This window comes from Caloenas nicobarica, chromosome 13 (assembly GCF_036013445.1).
Source record: "Caloenas nicobarica isolate bCalNic1 chromosome 13, bCalNic1.hap1, whole genome shotgun sequence".
Classification (NCBI taxonomy): Eukaryota; Metazoa; Chordata; class Aves; order Columbiformes; family Columbidae; genus Caloenas; species Caloenas nicobarica.
In genome coordinates, this window is record NC_088257.1 from 11,617,271 (window position 1) to 11,630,470 (window position 13,200).

Sequence of the window (13,200 nt, forward strand, 5' to 3'; positions counted from 1 at the left end):
GGCTGAACAGACCCAGCTCTCTCAGTCTTTCCTCATAAGAAAGATGCTCCAGACCCCTCATCATCTTTGTAGCTCTCCACTGGGCTCTCTCCAGTAATTCCTTGTCCTTCTTGAACTGGGGAGCCCAGAACTGGACACAGAACTCCAGATGCAGCCTCACCAGGGCAGAGTAGAGGGGGAGTGTAACCTCCCTTGACCTGCTGGTCACACTTCTTCTAATGCCCCACCTGCACCTTTGGCCAAAACAGACTGTGATGGTCCTTAAGAGGTTTCAGCTGTGACACTGCTGCTGTCAACTCACTTGCTCAGCTCAGCTGCACCGTTCCCTTAATGTCTGTGTCCTCACACCGAGCACCAGCCCCTGGACCCACTAGTGCCCTTCACCAGCTCCTGCTGGCCCAGCGCCACCACCGAGGTGCTGCTCTGAGCCAGGAGCACCCAGCAGACACTCATCTCCCCACCCTGTGCACAAGTCTAGGTGCTCCCCACCACAGGGGCACTAACAGGTCCCAGCTGCATAGGAGATCATGTGGATTTTTGCAAGAGGGGGAGGTTGGTCAGCAAGCAAAGCCTCAGCTGGGCCCATGGGCTTGTTAAGAGATTTCCACCACTTATTTTGCCAAGGGTAAAACTACATGAATAAGAGATTGATGACCTCAGCTGCTCTGTCTGTTAATGCAAAATTGCTCCCTCTCTCCTAACACAGAGCCCATGCGAGAGGCAGAGCTGCACAGAAGGCGGCATCCAACCCCCACCAGCTTGTCCAGAGAAAGAACACATGCTCCCAGCTGCTGGAAGAACAGGGGAAAGCCATGCTGAAAGCAGATGGAACCTTTGCACAGTAAAGGAGGACACAAGCATGAGTCAGACTTGATTACTAACAGGGTGACACCCCACAGACACATGCAGCAAGTGCGGAGCTGCCACTGGCTGGGGACAAGGGGACAACCGCAGCCAGCACCCCATTCCTTCCCAGAGACACAGGTGTGTTGCACATTTTGCGGTATTTCTCCCACCAAAATACATGTGTGAGACCAGAGAACATGAATAAATTCACACTTTTTAAGATGTGAGAGCCTAAGGCCACATGTGGTATTAGGGCTTACAAATTCATATACCACACTGAGTCAGAAATGTTTCATTTGGTCCCCCTCATTCAGGAAGATCAAAGTGGAAGAAATCAATGCAGAACCAAGCAAAACCATTACATTGCAGGAGGTCCTGGGAGACATCTCACTGCCAGTGCGCCCGAGGGGCAGCAGCCATGGCCACACGCTCTGCAGAGCTCAGCAGTGCCGCGTGGACACGGGTGGGTGATGCTCATCAGCTGAGCGCACTCCAACAAAACCACATACAACTGCTCCATGGCCAAAGGAACATGCAGTCCCACAGGCCCAACTCGTCTTCTGCAGAAGACAGGGTAAGTATCAGCATCAGCCACTACTCCAGCTCCTCTTCCAGGTGGTGAATCACTTGGAGACTCTTCTGTCCTGTTCTACAAATGGAGGTGGGGAGAGGATTGCTGAACCTCAGGAGACCATGGCTGGGTGATTCACTCCAGCCCAGCCCAGCCAGAGGAGACTCAAAGTTCATCAGATCCCATCAGGTCGGTTTTTCTGTTAATCTGGGTGTGCAACATGATACGCTCAATCTCCCACCATCTCTGCAGATACAAACTGCAGACACCGTCAGCAATATCCTCTGCAGCTACAAGAAATGATAAAGTGCCACAAAGCCCTGAGAGATCAGCAACCACACAAGGGGCTTTGTGTTTGCTCAGCTCACTCCTGTACATTTTTACACCACCATCAGGCTTCAGATGCTGCAGGGCTTCCACCCCCAGACTGGAGTACGAGGCTAAAAGGGCATTTTGAACCCAGGCCCTGTTTCACAGGTGAAGCATTGAAGGAGAAACCACATCCAAGTCTGCAGTCAAAGAGATGACCCCTCCTAGATTCTGGGCAGCATGTCCCATGACAGAACCCAGAAAATCCTGACAAAATACATGGAAGATGAGGTACCCACCTCTAACCCCATGCTGCTGGCACATCCATGCAAACGCCTCGCAAGAGTTAAGGTGATGTTGTAGACAAGAGGGAGAAGAAAGACTAAAACAGGAGTCAGAGAAGCTGGAATCAGATCAAACATAAGGGCTCCAGGGGCTGCACCAGTCTGGAAGCACTTAACTGGAACTATTCTCCTCTTCTGGTTCACCTCAGCCTCAGAGGGACACAAGACAACCATCCCTAAAGGGCAGCACTGGGGCAGGAGCCACATGAGCACTTAGGATGGAATTATCTGAATCACTACAGAGGACAAATGCTGACCTCTGGTTAAATAAACACAGAGTCAGGGTAGGCTTCTCCCAGCAGGATGAGAGAGATTAAGGACTGAACACATGACATGGGTCTCTCTAAATTCACATCACCTGGAGCTCACAGGGGTCAGGTTCTGGCCCTTTCCAGAGTCCCTGACAGGGATCCCTCTTGCCTGGCCAAAGGAGCGCATGTGATGGTGAATGATGTCCCAGCACCATCCCTGGTTACAGGGGGAGCAGAACGAAGGGGCCTGGGGGACAGCTGTACCCTCAGCTGCCTTTTACACACCCCCACTCTCATCCTCATCTCAAATCACTGAAAGAAGCCCCTTCCTCTTCCCACATTAGGGATTTTACAGCTCAGCTGAGGTACACAACCTGTATGTATAATAAAAACACAGTTCCCTCCCAGCAGAACACCCCAGTTGCTCTCTGCCACAGCTTGCACAGCCATTTCTCCACTCACACTACAGATTTTAGTTTGGATGCCCGTTCTCCCCTCTAACATGATTAGATAGATGATTTTCACATTTTTTCACTGTAACAGGAAAGAGAAAGAACTTCTAATGCAGACAAAAAGATGGTAAGTACTTCACTGAGTCTGTGCAGCTGAAGATTAACGTTTTAGGTGATTTCCTAACCCAGTTGGAGAGCTGCATAATTGCTCAGTGACACAACGCGTGTCCACACAGCAGCATTAGGGCCAGGGGTTAGGAAACCACACGCTCAAAGTGGATGTGGATTACTGGCATGGCCTGGGGGTGGTTGTTGTTCTTATGACTACAGAAACCGCGATAAGAGCCCATCTTTCCAAGAGAGTTCAGAGAGTCTCTGCTTTCATCAGTGCCTGTTAGGCAGAGCCAAGCCGCAGGGCCTCAGCAGCAAGCCACCTCCACCAGGTGTGACCCGAGGGTCTCTCCGAAAGGTCCCAAAGCACTTCAAAGTGTCTGGCAGCCGCTTGTTCACAGCAAGCCTTTGTAGTGCACATAAATACCTGTACTAAGTACTTAAACCCTGTGAAATAAAGAAGAGTCAGCAGTATATTTCAGTCCAAAAAGACTTAAGTACTTACCGTAGAAGTGATCCACTAGCAGAAGCTCCCTGTGTCTAGATGGACCATTATTTGTTCCAGCATGTGAATCTTCTCTCTTTTAGGTCTGCAATTTTAGGCTGATGTATTCTGTTCATCTTCTAGAATGATAGAAGACAGAATAGGGAATAAAATCTGCCAGATTACACAAACCTGTCTGGCAGGTCATTGAATGCCCATGAGTCACATATGCAGTTTTCTCTAAAATAGCTATTGCTCTTCAGATCAGATCAGCAGCAATCAAACCCTGCATGCAGCACAAAAAGCAGCTGAGCATTCGAGCAGTTCTGCACCCACACTCATCACATCCTACTTCAGCGACAGACTGAAGGAAGGTGGAAGGCAACTCAGAAAACAGGATAAGGTTTTTTCCCAGAAAAAATAAGCAGGTAAAATTATCTTTAGAAGTTCAGTATGACATAACACAGCGAACACTTACTTCCCAGCCAACTATGCTATTTCAGGAGTGGGATGTGCAGATTTTTGGCCAGAGTCCTGACATGAACTTTATCTGTCAACATACCACGTTGATATAAAGTCTAAGATTCCTCTTCCTCCCCCTGAAATCCAAAGTCTTCCAACCAGAGACTGTGGGTTTGGCTCATTATCAGCTGTTCTTCACATCTGTGAGGCTGCCTCATGTTGAATGCTTTGTTATAAAGCAAAACTCCTTTTGTAAGTTTGTTGCACTGAGAGATTTTACTAAGAAAACCAGAGGTCAACAATGAAATATTCTGAGCAGCCAGCCAACAACCACAACATTCATGGCAAGAGAAGGAGCACTGCGAGACATTAGAGAGCAGCTATCGAGCTGTGCTGTGCCAGGTCATTAAAGCTTTTAGGGGAAAAAAAAACACCTTGCAAATCCTATAGCCACCTGTTATAACTGTTCACACAAAGCTCATTTACAAGACTAGATGCTCCCCTCATTTCAGTATCACTAACAACCGCAGCTCAACAAGCCTCTGGGCAATCCAAGACCTCTTCTTCAACCAGTTGTGCATGTTTAACAGAAAAACTAAAGCTTTAGTGAATACACATACTTACATGCTGCATCTGAATGACCGAACAAAACAATCACCATTAAGTTCACTAATTGCTCACATGTAAAATTCCAGGGCACAGGAATATCTATTGCTTTGTTACCAATACAATAAATTGATGACATCCATTACACCCAACACAGAAAACCCATCTGTTCCACTTGTCTTTCCAAGGAGGACGCCAGGTTTATCACTCCTAAACCTGCCTGACAGTGGTTTTAGGCATCACCTTGTTCCACCTTTGCACAGCACAGGGCAATGAACTACAGAGGAAACCAGTATTTGTCATATGACAAACATGACAGCAACTGAATGTTTCAGTGTAATGGAAATTTCTTTCACTTTCTCAAGCCAGTTACATATATACTTTTAGAATGAAGAATTGTCAAGACTGTTTAGTCTTGAAAGTGTTCAAATCTCATAATTGCTTGCATCAAAAATAGATAGTACCCCACAACAGAGAAGTTAACATCACAGGGAAAGTGTAATAATACTGAGATCACAGTTGCCATCGGCCCAAAGTGTGCAGCCTGCCTGCTCCCAGCATACATTATAATTTCAATACACAAATTAAACCTTTTCAGCCTCAGTAGAAGGTGCGACAGTTCTGTATCATGTGCTGGAGCCTTAAATAAAACACTGTCCAAAACCATGATGTATTTTGTACAGAAAAAGAGCAAAGCGAAATGCCCTCAATAGAGGTAAAAGGCCCACTGCTCCGTAAAACCAAGTGCTGATACACCTATAAACGACACAAAGAAAAATCACTTTATGGAAAGAACATTTATTTTTGTTTCAAAACATGTGATCCCTAGAAATACAATAAAATCAACATGTACACAAAACTTTAAAAAAGGCTTTGGTTCAAAGAAATATTTAACATCTAAATCTTCTGAGGTACAAAAGGCACAAGACCAGGCACCAAACATTCCACATCACCCACAGCACTGTTCGCACCACTGGTACAGAGAACGTGGCGAGGGTGGAAGGCAGGTCAAGGGGGGATGGCAAGGGGAACATGGAAATAACAGCAACCAAAACACAAGTATGTGTACAATGCCATTTACTTTCTTTCACAGGTGTTACATATCTTGTTCTTTTTTTTGGTAAAGTGCCAGGACTCTCGAAAAAAAGATGGATCATTTCTTAGAAATGAACTGGAACAACCAACAGTAGAAAAGGAGACAGAGAAGCAAAGGCCTGTAGCAGGTTGGGTTTCAGTCAACCTCTGTTCTCCCACATGGTCTTAAGAATTCGTTTCCTCTTTCGTGAAACCATTTGTTTGAAACTGTGGAACACGGATGTGAAATACATTACCACCATGTAATCACCGCAAGTGTATCACCACAACTCAGATGGTTACTTAAAGTAAAATCTCATCCCTCAGTCTGAGGATCCCTGCTCATGCTTCTCTGCCCACCCAATGGGAAAGACGCAGGAAAACACAAAAGGGCTGGGGAAGAAAAGATCTTCCTAATTGCACAGTTCTGGGGCCAACACTAACAGAGCAGTGTGTTCTGCATCTGGTATCATTTACGGATCAGAATGCTCTGACATGCCCAGCCTTGGAGGCTGGGGAAGGTGGTATTTGAATGGATGACACGAAGCTTGAGAAGCTTTCAACAGTTATCAGAAATTCCCAGTATCCACTCACATTTACCTCACAAGGAGTTCTCCTCCTTTTGCAGTTAAAACCATTCACAAATCTTTGTAGGAACAGATCTGGTTTTAGTCAAGTGATAATTCGAGTCATGCTGATGCTGACGCATTACACAAACCAGTGACATTCTTACACACTTTGTGTTGTTACTGACACACAAGAAACTCACTAGAAAAGCTACAGCTGAACCTTGTAGCTACTTAATACTACATGATATTGATAGTGGGAGTTTTCATTATGGCCAAATGACTCAATAGTCAAAATGGCAACACCCAGGTTATTAAAAGCTGTTGTACGGGTTCAGGATATCACCAGCTTTGCATATATATGACCCTTTCTTCAGGTTTTGTTCCTAAAGGAGTATTACTTACCCCATTTACACCCTACTAGTACTGGACAAGCTGCATGCCTCGTTCTATAATCACCCTCACCACTTCTGAAAAGATTGTACCAAAACACTGCTGTTCCCTGAAAAGTGAAATCAGACATGGGTTAGTCAGAACCTAGTCAATATAACTATTCAGGTTACAGTAAGGGGGGAAATGTCTATGAATTTAGCTGCAGGCTCTTAGGAAGCACTTGAACAAAAGTCACCACTGATGGCATGCACAAAACCCCTATAGTCCCACTCTATTAATTCAGCCACAGTCAGACTAGAGAGGAGTTCTGCCTGGACACAAGTTTTTTGTTAATACCCTGATTCCCCAAAAATAAGACTTACCCAGAAAATAAGCCCTAGCATGATCTTTCATGATTTTTGAGGATGCTCAAAAAATATAAGCCCTACTCCAAAAATAAGCCCTAGTTACAGTTCATAAAAAAGTCAATTTAAATAGTGTCCAGGCAGCTATACATGTAAAAAGAAATAGGTTTTGGAGAAAAAAATACAAGACCCTGTCTTATTTTCAGGGAAACAGGGTAACAGCTCCACACAGAAGCTGTTCACAGTACACATAGTAAAACAAAGGACACAGCCCTGCAGTCTGCCAAATTAGCTACAGCTGCCTTGATACACAGCAGCCTGTCGATCAAGGTGCCACAACAGCACTTTGTCACATTAGCCAACTTTTACATGGATGCAAGACTGTGCTAAGGAAGAGACAAGAAATCAAGCAAAACACAAACAGACTTTACCTTCTTGGGCCATATTGCTGCCCCAAAATCTGGGAAAACTGTAGCTCCTCCAGCTTCTACATCGCTCATCTGAGAAAACAAAGTCCACAAACTTTAAACACTTTTTGCACATGCAGCCCCACAAACTAAAGTGCCCCAGGCCTTAACGGAGAGAGATTTCTACTTGCACCTTTACGAGAGGCACTGATGAGGAAAGGAGGCATTTCAACTAGCACGAACCGCAAAAGTTAATACCTGCTCTTGAAGGCTTTAATTTCAGCTGAAGGCTTTTGTTCAGCACTTCATCTAGATTATATATAACCCATTGCACAGAATTAGCCATAAGAAGTTCTATACCTGCGGTGTTAATAATCTAGTACTCTATAATAAGGGAGAGGACTTCAGAGTAAGTCAGTTTCAAGAATTTCATTCCAGTTTATGATTCAATTAGGGGAAAAAAAGCATCTGTTAAACCACACGTTTCCTCATAAATTGAAACCATGTCTTTGGAACTGATTTTCACAATTTAGTTTATGCATCTTGGTCAACCACTTCAAAAACGAGACAAACTATTAGAAAAACCTCATTTTCTGCACTGTTTCTATGCTGCTCACTAGTGATGTTACACCACATCTCAAGCTTTAATACATACAGCTATGCAACTCTGAAGAAAAGCATCTCTCTTTACGCTTTGTCCTTCTACACTAAAATGAATTTAGCCCTATGGAGTTCATCAGTAATGACGAATTCACTCTAAATTCTAGACTTGATGAAAAACCCAAAGTTCCTGGAAACACTCCCATTAAATAAGGTCTTTCCACTGATTTCAGTGAGTTTTTAATCAGATTCTAATTAAAAGAAACAAATGAGTCAGATCCAGCTCCCACCAAATTTAAACAGCAGAACTACTATTAATACAGTCCCCAAGTCCCCTCATTCTCTGTTGTAACTTGGATTTCTGTTTAAAGCAGATGTTATTACCACTCTTGTGTCCTCCTGCTTGGTACCTACAATAAAAGGGCATAAGATGCCACGGGTGCACAGGTTTTTGCCCCTTCCAACTAGAAAGCATGTGCATGCAACTTGGCAAGTTAATACCTACATCTCAGCAGCACAACAACTTTTTAGTAAGGGTGTTGGTACATGTATGATATGTTCTACATGGGACATACAAGGGTAAATCACCTTTGACCATGTACACCTGGCAGAGAATAAGGTGCGTATCATTCACTCTAAATCAAGACTTATCCAAAAGTCTGAGAAGGAACCAAAATACAGATAATTTCAAATTAAAGCCCCTTCACAGCAGACTGTTTCACAGCTATTCATCTTGTTCTGATTCTTGTTTCAGAGATTATTTCCTCCCTTGTCATACCAAGTTGAAAGTATTTCTGGTTCTGTTTTGAGCTGCATTCCAAACTCAAAATAGCAGCTCTGCCATGAATATTTCATCACAGAATTTTAAATTTGAAGTTGTATCACTGAAAAGTTAGACATAATCGATTAGGTGATCCTAGTTACTGATATAGTAAGTATAGACTGACAGATAAAATATTGTCAGAAGACTACGGTGAAAACATAAGGCCACTGGCACCAGTGGCAGTTATGTTTATGATTCCAGTGTACATGGTCTCCAGGCTGTAAAACACATGCAACTAACGAAACTCTTCAATTCTGCATTTGCAAACCAGTTGCACTCAGTTTATTGACTATGTCTCCTCCATTTGTTGAAGCGACAGCTACGCCAGAGTAACTCCAGCTTCGACAAACAGCTAAAATGGAGGTTTACAGACCACAGCATCAAGTGCTGTCAAACAGCGGTGGAAGAACGTGACCGTCTCACAGCAAACAGCTGATAGTCAAGTTCTCAACCAGCATACCACATGAGGAACACCCCACGCACTCGCCTTTGAGAAGTAAGCCAAATTCTCCTCTCCCACCAACAGGGATCCAATGAAGTGGAAGATTTCATAGTAGAGTGGCCGAAAGGAGAAGCTGGGCCCTATACTCAAATTTTCTGCTTTGAGGTTAAATACCACCAGAATTCTATCAACTCAAATGGGACAGCACCCGATGCTGCAAGAATAATGAAATCCCTACTTCCAGATGCCAGGGAAACTCTACAGATAACCAACTGCACAAGCTGTAAACAAGATGCTGCTAAAGTTACACTCAATGCAGAAAGGATCATCATACTTACATAGTTTAAAAAAGTGGCCACACGATTTCCAGTCCCTAACCGCTTGAAAGCATCTGGCTCATCTTTCTATAAAATTAAATGAGAATAACTGCAAACTTCAAGCTCACAGACAGCAGACAAAGAGGTACTTACATAGTTAAGAAACGTCGCTAGCCTATTTCCTTCCGATTTGAGTGTGCTGTCAAAGGGTCGCTGTAACAGACAACAACTTTAACCCCAGTTCCAAACGGGCTCACACTAGAGTTACAGCTGTGCAGCTCTGCAGAGAGATCCTTAAGCCTAATTTAAAGAGTTGGACTAGAAAGGGGACAGTTGATACAGGGCAATGTTAAAGCCATTACAGATTGCAGCCAGGGTGCACAAATACATGCACAGAGCACTCAGGTGCTATAAGTAGCAGCACTGAAGCAATTCTCAGGGCAGAGTAGAATGTTTTCAGGTCCTGTGGCACAGATGTCATCCAAGTGAACAACTGGATCACTGTCCAGTACAGAAATGTCTTAAGTCAACAGCTGAGGTGAATATGAAAAGAACCCATCTTCAGTGGGCTTTAGATGGCATACCATATTCTCACAAATGTAGTAGTGACTCAAAGAATTATTGTCATGAGAAGAGACAATGCATTTTTTGCCAGCAGGCAAACTTGCAGAATAGCAATAACAAACTTTTTTCAGGTGGTTACCTATCTAGGATTAAGGACCACATCAAAAAGATCAAGTTGTCTTTACTCTGTAGGAAGTGTTTTGAGTTTGAAGTATGAGATCACATTGGTGCCAGTTTAGAAGCAAAAAGCACATCTGGAATACCAGTGTGTCTCTGCTCCCTTCAGAAAAAAATGCAATTAAAGGTTTATTTACACTGCTAATAGGAAGTAATTTCAGCCAGGAGACACTGAGGTGCACTCTTCTACACAAAAGCAATAATCTTCGACATTTAAAGCAAATTAGGAAAAAAGCCAACCAACCAAACAACAAAAAACCCCAAAACAAGCAGCAAGGAAAACCACAGCCACCATCTTCAAGATGTTATAGTTCAATTATAGTTCAAATCTACTTGAAGCACATTTCAAGAAATAAAAGGTCTTTCCTAAAATGGGTTAATTAAAAAAAAAAGAGACAGACTTTTGCATCTGTATGTGCAAATTCAATCTAAAAGAGCCTACACAAAAGCACTGAGATACAGGGGTCTCTCTCTGCCACCACTGCCAAATGCAGGTCCAGCCATGCTTTTCTGAACTTCAATATCAACAAAATTTTTTAACTTTTGAGCAAGCAATAAAATCTCAAAATTGTAATATGCAACTATTAGAATGTCCCTGTTTGAGAACTGCAAGGCTGATCAGGAGATGGGGAGTATTTCAGTGCTGAAGTCTGTGATGCACAGAGAGCCTGGAGGACCAGCCCAAAACTATGGCAAATTCTGCAATTGCCTGAACTGGTGACTGCAGCCAAGGTTATGCTCCAAGTGGAGCTCTGCCCCAGCTGCCTAATCCAAAAGTCAAGTCCACACTGGCCAATTTGATGGCTGAGGTCCTTGAGCTTTGAAGAGATTTTAAGAGCATTTGCTTGACTCAGGAAACAAAGCAGTCTTAAAGTTAAGAGGAAAAGTCTCTTAACACGCCAAAGCTAACGAATATGAGATTCCACAGTGTTGAAGTTCAGGATTGGTTTTTTTTTTTTAAAAACAGTGCTAAATTGGGTGGCTTTAATTCAGCACTCGATTACTGGGTTGCACTCTGGCTGCAGCAATCCCTTCTACCAGCTAAAGCCACTGAGACAGCCTGAATTAAGCCAGATTCCATTGAAATGCCACATTTCTACTGGAAACAAAGGCATCAGATTTTATATTTGAAATTACCAGTCACCATAGCTCTTCATTATGATCAGCATGTTCATCAACTGTTTTAGTGTTACGATTAAGAATTTGTTCCTTTTTTCTCCCCCCTTGCAGCAAACCAGGGCCAGGTAGAGACCTCTAGTGCCCACTGCAGATCTGGCACCCACCAGCTGCAAGTTCTCCTGCTCCCTACAGCACTGCCCTCCCACCCCACTAAGAAATAATTGAAAGTGGGATCTTACCCTAGAAAAATCGAAGTGTGGCTCATACTGCCCTCCCATTCCATAGTTGGCAACCTGCAGCATGGAAAAGGGAAAGAAACATCCATTGAACTACACATGACTGCTGCAGAAGGCAACATTTGCGCTCAGAAATCCAAAATATGCTTTAAGAGGCAGCACTCTGTGGCAAGATGTTATCCACAGCACACTTAGTTTCTCTTTAAATTGCCAGAAGTGAGGTACATGGGTGACAAACAACTTAAGCGCTCTTTCCATTTCATAGTTTAAGGATTTTGCTGAGAATATTTCTCTGTATCAAATGTTTCTCGAAGGCAGCACTAACTACAACAGCCTGTTTAACATGCATTAGCAGCAAGTTTTACCACGCTATTGCTCCCTCCTCCGAAGAGGGAGCTGAGTGTGTACTGTTCTCTAGTATGTGTGTCCCAACTAGGAAACAGATTCTGTGTCATGCTTGTATGATTTGTTAGGTACACATGCCCATCCAGGAACACAGATGGTTTAAACTAGCCTAAAAGCACCATTGAACTTTATATGAATATCACATAACATATGATTTAGTTACTCTGAGGCTGCACTCAACATGCCTCCCAGATCACTGCACAATTACCTGGTTTCTGTGGATAACCAGTAATCAACAGCCCTTCCATCAGGCTCTAAAACAGGAATCCAAGGAGCACAGAGGAAGAGAAGCAGTAAGCAGGCTCAGGTACAGCTATTCTAGCAGTGCTGTACCACTTTTACTCTCCTGCCTCTCCCCAGACAGCCAAAGATCAGAATTTGTATAAGAATATAGCAGGACTACAAAAAATGTTTGGGTCTTTGAAAGGCTCAACTAGGAAAGAGGTTTAACTTTTGCAGACTTGGAAATAAGTGGCAGGCATTTCCCTCAAAACAAACCGGTAAATTACAGATTCCTGCACAAATTTACCTTCTATTTCTTTGATATTTTCACCCTTCTCTGCCTGGCACACAAGGAAAAACATCTACCTGCCAGGTCCTTACAGCTGGCAGCAGCTGGGAACACCCTACGCTCTTCAAAAACACCTTACCTGCTCCGTGTGTGTAGTCAGACAACAGAACCCGAAGAGGGACTGGGTAAGAGCCAGCCTGTGTTCACATCTGCATAAGCACCAGATCACCCTGCCCAGCAGCTAATTTTACCAGGATAAAGTCTGATGAGACATGTACCAACCTGCAGTAGTTCAGCTGTTTTCACTGTTAACCCTGTAATCTGTTGCATTCGTTGGTTCACCTTGGCCACAACAGGATCATCATCTTCCTCCAGCCATGAGCTAGAATAAGGGAAGGATCAAAACACATTATTTTGGAATACCAACCACGACAACCCATTTCCCAAGGCAGAAGGAGTTTCTGCCCCCAGTCAGATGGCTAAAAAAGCCATTTACCATGCATTTGCTGGACAAGCTTTTGCTACATGCAAAGCAGTTCAAGTTTTCAGCTGTAGGTAGCAGATGACAGCTGTCAAGCACAAACCCCTTAAAGCTAAGCTCTTTTCTATGCTTACCTTTTTGATACCCTGTAGCTAGCCACTGTAAGGACACCGGTTTTGGGATCACGTACTGTGGCTCGTGCCAGCTGTGTCAAAAAAATCCCAAAGGAGGAAGAATCAACTACATGTTAGAAAAAAAAAAAGCAGCTCTCTCTCATCTTAACCAAAAGCAACACCTGATTTGTC

The 13,200-nt window shown here is 43.7% G+C and overlaps 1 protein-coding gene across 4 annotated transcripts in view; it reads right to left on the reverse strand.

Moving 5' to 3' along the window:
* Positions 1-5,498: 5,498 nt before the first annotated feature.
* The window catches only part of P4HA2 (prolyl 4-hydroxylase subunit alpha 2), a 29,775-nt gene continuing 22,073 nt past the window's right edge, over positions 5,499-13,200 (reverse strand). The window contains exons 10-17 of one of the 4 annotated variants that reach the window (XM_065643922.1): positions 13,030-13,100; positions 12,697-12,796; positions 11,502-11,555; positions 9,556-9,615; positions 9,424-9,489; positions 7,245-7,313; positions 6,482-6,578; positions 5,499-5,738 (exon numbers count right to left, since the gene is read on the reverse strand). In XM_065643922.1, the coding sequence (XP_065499994.1) occupies positions 5,668-5,738; positions 6,482-6,578; positions 7,245-7,313; positions 9,424-9,489; positions 9,556-9,615; positions 11,502-11,555; positions 12,697-12,796; positions 13,030-13,100 (588 nt within the window). In that variant the 3' untranslated portion in view covers positions 5,499-5,667. Of the gene's footprint in view, positions 5,739-6,481; positions 6,579-7,244; positions 7,314-8,204; positions 8,231-9,423; positions 9,490-9,555; positions 9,616-11,501; positions 11,556-12,696; positions 12,797-13,029; positions 13,101-13,200 lie in introns of those variants that run through there. The other 3 variants (XM_065643919.1, XM_065643920.1, XM_065643921.1) reach the window with 3 other exon arrangements.